This window comes from Octopus bimaculoides, chromosome 18 (assembly GCF_001194135.2).
Source record: "Octopus bimaculoides isolate UCB-OBI-ISO-001 chromosome 18, ASM119413v2, whole genome shotgun sequence".
Taxonomy (NCBI): Eukaryota; Metazoa; Mollusca; class Cephalopoda; order Octopoda; family Octopodidae; genus Octopus; species Octopus bimaculoides.
The window spans coordinates 16,500,297-16,506,846 of record NC_068998.1 but is presented as its reverse complement, the minus strand read 5'-3'; the positions used below and the strand labels follow the sequence as shown (position 1 = coordinate 16,506,846).

Sequence of the window (6,550 nt, the reverse complement as noted above, 5' to 3'; positions counted from 1 at the left end):
AGTGACTGAGCACTCCACAGACACGTGTACCCTTAATGCAGTTCTCGGGGATATTCAGCGTGACACAGTGTGACAAGGCGGGCCCTTTGAATTACAGGCACAAAAGAAAGAGGAAGTAAGAGTGAGAGAAAGTTGTGGTGAAAGAGTACAGCAGGGTTCGCCACCATCCCCTGCCGGAGCCTCGTGGAGCTTTAGGTGTTTTTGCTCAATAAACACTCACAACACCTGGTCTGGGAATCAAAACCGCGATCTTATGACCGCAAGTCCACTGCCCTAACCACTGGGCCATTGCGCCTCCACATGTATACTAATAAGTACATATATAAGATACTGAATTCCTTCAATTGAGATTTCTTTTGATTTTTTACACAAGTCTTTCTTCTACTCAATACTTTTGAATGATATTCTGTGTAGACACAGGCATGGTTGTGTGGTAAGAAGCTTGCTTCTCAGCCACATGGTTCCAAGTTCGGTCCCCCTGCATGGCACCTTGGGCAGGTGTTTTTTTTTTTTGCTGTAGCCTCTGGCCAACCAAAGCCTTGTGAGTGGATTTGGCAGAAGAAAGAAACCTGTCATGTGTGTGTGTGTGTGTGTGTGTGTGTGTGTGTTTGTCCCCCCCACCACTGCCTCCAATCTAGCACAGTGGATTAACACAGCTCTTAGAGGTTTGGATGAGCAAGATGTTATGTAATATCTGTTCCAGCTCTTTCTTGTTTTCATGTTCAAATTCTGTCTTGGCCTACTTAATCCATCATTTGGTCTGACACAACTGCCTGATGCCTGCGTTGCTTTTAATGGAACACATTCTGTTGTTTGCATTCAGGTCAGGCTTCTAGTGTGAGGATACTTTTGTTTTGTCCATCATTCAGGGATGACTTATAGAGGATCATGGCTACTGTCTTTTCACCTGAGAAATGGGGAAAAAAAAAATTATGTGGGCATGGCTGTGTGGTTAAGAAGTTCACTTTGAAACCACATCGTTTTGAGTTCAGTCCTACTGCATGGCACATTGGGCAAGTGTCTTCTACTACTGCCCCCGGCCAGTAAAAGCCTTTTGAGTGGATTTGGGTGACAAAATCTGTTTGGAAGCCTGTGGTACATACACACACGCACACACACACACACACACATACAGAGACACAGACACACATGCACACACACATGCATGCACACACACATGCATGCACACACACATGCATGCACACACACATGCATGCACACACACACACACACACGTATGCGTGTGTGTGTGTGTGTGTGTGCTTGGATGTGTCCCACTACCACAGCTTGGCATCTGGTGTTGGTTTGTTTATGTCCCCATAACTTAGCAGTTTCAGAAAAGAGACCCAGGAATAAATATCAGACTAACTAAAAAAAAAAAAAATACTGCTTTTGATTTGTTTGACTAAACCCTTCAGGATGATGGCCCTTCGTGGCTGCAGTCCAATCACTGAAACAAATAAAAGGTTAAAAAATAAAAGATTAAAAAATGAAAGCTGTATACTGTATGCCCTTAAACTATTATCGTTCATCGTTTAACGTCCGCTTTCCATGCTAGCATGGGTTGGACGATTTGACTGAGGACTGGTGAAACCGGATGGCAACACCAGGCTCCAATCTAATTTGGCAGAGTTTCTACAGCTGGATGCCCTTCCTAACGCCAACCACTCAGAGAGTGTAGTGGGTGCTTTTACGTGTCACCCGCACGAAGGCCAGTCAGGCGGTACTGGCAATGGCCACGCTCGAAATGGTGTCTTTTATGTGCCACCCGCACAAAAGCCATTCCAGGGGCACTGGCAACGATCTCGGAAGGGTTATATTTGGCACAAGTGTCACTGGTTGCCTATATCTGCTTTTGGTGACAGGTCTTCTCAGTCAGGGTCGACCCTTTTTATATTTTTAGGTAACTAAGCAACGACAATTAAGAAAGCAGATTCACATAGAAATTGAGTATTTTCAGTGACCCAGCCCTCAATCCTATCCTTCTATCTTCCCATAAGCTACAGAATTTTTTTCTGTCAGTTCTAGTTGATTTTTTTGTACTGAAGTTCATTTTATCAATTTGTGTCATTCCTAATTAATTTTCTTACAAGAGTTCCTTTTTATCAAAGATCTAAACTTATTATTAATGAGCTTGTTCTGAAAATTTTATGATATCCCTTGTTCTGTTACCCTTCTCATACTCCTGCACATACCACTGTTGGTATCTGAGTCAGCTGATTGTTACACAGCATGCACGCACGCACACACACACACACACACACACACACACATACAAATAAATAAATATAAAATAAATAAGTAAACAAATATATAAAACTAAATAATGGAGAAAGAGAAATCAGAAGTTAAACGCTGATCAAAAAAAAAGTTTAAAAAACCAAAACTTGGGATACAAGTATATTAAGTTTTTGTTTGTATATATCGGTTGATTCTCTGTTGAAATAGTTTGTCTTTCATAAAACAACAACATTATCCACTTTCTATTTTTCTATTTTTTTTAATTACTATTTTCTTGCAATGTTTATCTGTTCGTTGTGAAATAAGTTGTTGACAAGTTTATAGACTGTGTCATCTTTTCTGTACTTGACACCTTTAAGTGAATAACATACTACATGTCTAAACCAACTTGTCTTTGGTGACCTTTATAAGCAAATAACACTTCACTCACTATGTTGTGTAAAGACTGAATTGATGTTGGATTTTATTTTTATTTTGCACATATAGGCACAAGTGCGGCTGTATGGTAAGAAGCTTGCTTCCCAACCTCATGGTTCTGGGTTCAGTCCCACTGTGTGACACCTTGGGAAAGTGTCTCCTACTATAGCCTCGGGCCAACCAAAGCTTTGTGAGTCAATTTGGTAGACGGAAACTGAAAGAAATCCGTCGTATATATATGTATATACTTGTACTTGTGTATGTGTGTGTGTGTCTGTGTTTGTCCCCCACTCCATCGCTTCACAACCGATATTGGTGTGTTTACGTACCCGTAACTTAGTGGTTCGGCATAAGACACTGACGGAATAAGTACCAGGCTTACAAAGAATAAGTCCTGGGGCCGATTTGTTTGACTAAAGGCGGTGCTCCAGCATGGCTGCAGTCAAATGACTGAAACAAGTAAAAGAATAAAAGAATATTTTCATTATTGATTGTGGGAGATGAAGCAGGCTGCATTGTGTGAATAGAAGTAGATAACTCTGACTCTATGAAACAAATAAGATCCAATGAATAACTTTTACTTTATATTATGCGTGCAATTTTCGCTGATTCTTTTCCAACTAATCTTGGTGCTGTTAGTGTTGAGCATGGTGAGAGGTTCCGCCAGGACATATTTGAGATGGAAACAAGGTATCAAGGCCAGTTCAATCCACACATGATGGGTGACTTACTGTTGGTTCTTTAAACGGGAGACCAGCATGATGCATAAGTACACGAGCAAGTGTCTAAAACATTTCTGAGCTCAGCTTATCAAAGATAAAGTGAGGATTCCCTGAGCATAAATATACTATGTACCATTATATTATGATACTATTTGCCTTAAACATGAATATACTATATACAATACTAATATACTATTATAATAATTATTTACCTTGAACTTAACTATTCCTGATATCAATATAGCATTAATATATAATTATGTTCATAACTTAAAATTCTGATGTGCTACAGCAATTCTGAGTTTAGATTCAGAATCAGCATACTTGATTTAGTACTTGATTGGGTAGCAGACAATAAACTTGTTTTTCATTGCCCAGTGTAATTACATAAATAAATATGATTCCGCAACAGCTCTGTGCTAGTAGGGTACTTCATTGGATAGATTGCTCTTAAGGCACTACTAGATCTTTTTGAATTCCCTCTTTTATATGTGCCTATATATTCACACACACTTTCTTTCCTTTATATATTTTTTATTGGCTTCTGATTTTGTCTTCTGACTTCACATATATCCTACTTTTCACATTTGTAAAACTCATACACCTACCTACCTATATACATACACACTTACATACATACATACATACACATACCTACCCACCTACCATATGTATGTATGTATGTATGTAATTGTGTGTGTGTGCATGTAATCATTAGATTATATACAATGCACTTTGTGTTTTTTTATGTGTAATTTCCTGGTCTGTGGAAAAATTGTCTTGCAAGAAACCAATCCATGGTGCAATAAATGGCTGGAGACCACTGCCAGATATATTATGATCCAAGTTATTGTTTGAATCTTGTGCTTAATCTCTGGCAGTACAGTTTTATTGCTCAAATGAAACAGATTACCAAAAAATAATTATTCACTGATTTCTATGCTTCTATTTCTTGGCTTAGAGAATTAATCATGCAAGATCCTTTTTTTGATATAGAGGTCACTGTGATTAAAACAAAAGAATAATATTTTTTGCCAGTGAGTCTTCATCTAATCTTTAAGTTTCTGACATGAAGCAGTCATAATTCTTGAGCTAAGGCAGTCAATTGACTGAGTTGTGAGAACAACATATAGAATACCTTGTGGTGTTATTACTTCTGTGTCTCTGCACTCTCAATTAAAAATCCCACCAAAGTCAACTTTGCCTTTCACTTTTTGGAGGTTCATAATTAAAATACCATTCCAAGTCTGTTGCTTCTTCTTCTTCTTCTTCTTCTTCTTCTCCTCCTCCTCCTCCTCCTCCTCTCCCACTCCTCTCCTCTTGCTTCTCTTCCTCCTCTCCTCTTGCTTCTCTTCCTCCTCTTCTCTTGCTTCTCTTCCTCCTCTCCTCTTGCTTCTCTTCCTCCTCTCCTCTTGCTTCTCTTCCTCCTCTCCTCCCACTCACCCCACCCTCCTACTCCTGCTCCCACTCACTCCACTTGCTACTCCACTTGCTACTCTCACTCCACTTGCTACTCCCACTCCACTTGCTACTCCCACTCCACTTGCTACTCCCACTCCACTTGCTACTCTCACTCCACTTGCTACTCCCCTCCTATTCCTTCCCCTCCTCTCCAATCTCCTCCCTCCCTCTCCAATTCACTCCATCTCCTCCTCCCATCACACTCCCCCTACATTTCCTCCTTCACCCTCACTCCCTCTCCTCCTTTCCTTCCTATTTACCCTTTCTCCTCCCTTTCTCCTCTCTTCAGGGCTGTGGTTGGTCAGAATTGTTTGTTAGAATTGTGGTACAAATGCTTTTTGATAGTTGTTCCAGATTTTTCTATTCTTAGTGCCCAGGCAGGTTACAGCAAACTCTACTGTACCTAGCTGAAGCCAATGGCACTGGCATCGGCCACGTTCGGATGGTGCTTTTTACATGGGCTGGTTATGCGACACTAGTATAGGCTATGGCTGTGATCTCACTTTTATAGTGGTTATAGTTTTTCATAATATATTTTATTGTTTCTTTTGCAGTCATTGGATTGTGGACATGCTAGGACATTGCCATGAAACAATTAATCAAGCAAAACCCCAATACTTTTTTTTTCTATCAGTCTCTTTCACCAAAGTGCTGAGTTATGGGGATGTAAACAAACCAACTCCAGTTGTCAAGTGGTGGTTGACACAGATAGAGATACAAATAGAGATACACAAACACAAACAAACATACATACCTCCCCCCTCTCTCTCTCTATATATATATATAAAACAAAGAATAAAATCACTTTAATGATTTTATCAAGTGGTCAGCGCAAAATAAAACCTGTGCTATAGGACACTTAAGGCAGTTTTTAGCACCATTTGGCATCTATTTTTAATGCATGGAGAGGCTCATCCGATCCCTTGATATAGTTATGTATATAATTATCAATATAACATATATATGTATATAAAAGCTTATGTCTATCAATTTATCTCTCTATCTATCTATTTACCAATCTATCTCTCTGTCTTTCCCTCCCTCTCACCCTTTCTATGTATATTTATATGTATATATATATAACACACATACATACACAATGTGCTTCCACACAGTTTCCATCTTCCAAATTCACTGACAAGGCATTGGTCAGTTCAGGCCTGTTGCAGAAGACACTTGTCCAAGGTGCTGTGCAGTGGAACTGAACTCTAAACCATGTGGTTGCAAAGCAAGCTTCTTAACCATAAAGCCATGCTTGTGCCAAATACATAATATAAGTATAAATTTCATGCATACAAAGCATACATATATTTAAAATATACCCATAGTTTTATATAGATTTAATATTGTTTCTTGTTATTTACTTATGGAATATGTGTATCTTAAGATATGACATGCCTTTTGTTGATTTTTTTTTCAGTTCCCTTAATATTTAATGGTTGCCGACTCAGTTCAGAATGTCCACTGCATTCAACTTGCATGGCCAGATCATGTGATGGCTACATTTGCATATGTGACTCTGGCTTCAGACATTCTTTTGACAGGACAAGATGTGTTCCAGGTAATCCTCCACTTTACAGTATTAGCAACAAGCATATTTGTCATTTTAACTCATCCATGTATGTATACATTTATGTATATGCACACACACACACACACACACACACACACACACACACACACACACACACACACACACACACACACAC

The 6,550-nt window shown here is 39.2% G+C and overlaps 1 protein-coding gene across 1 annotated transcript in view; it reads left to right on the top strand.

Annotated features, from left to right (window-relative positions):
* Positions 1–6,550, top strand: part of LOC106871192 (fibrillin-1) — a 45,941-nt gene that overhangs the window by 2,934 nt on the left and 36,457 nt on the right. The window contains exon 3 of the mRNA XM_014917534.2: positions 6,262–6,402. Coding sequence (XP_014773020.2) covers positions 6,262–6,402 — 141 coding nt within the window. The remainder of the gene's footprint in view (positions 1–6,261; positions 6,403–6,550) is intronic.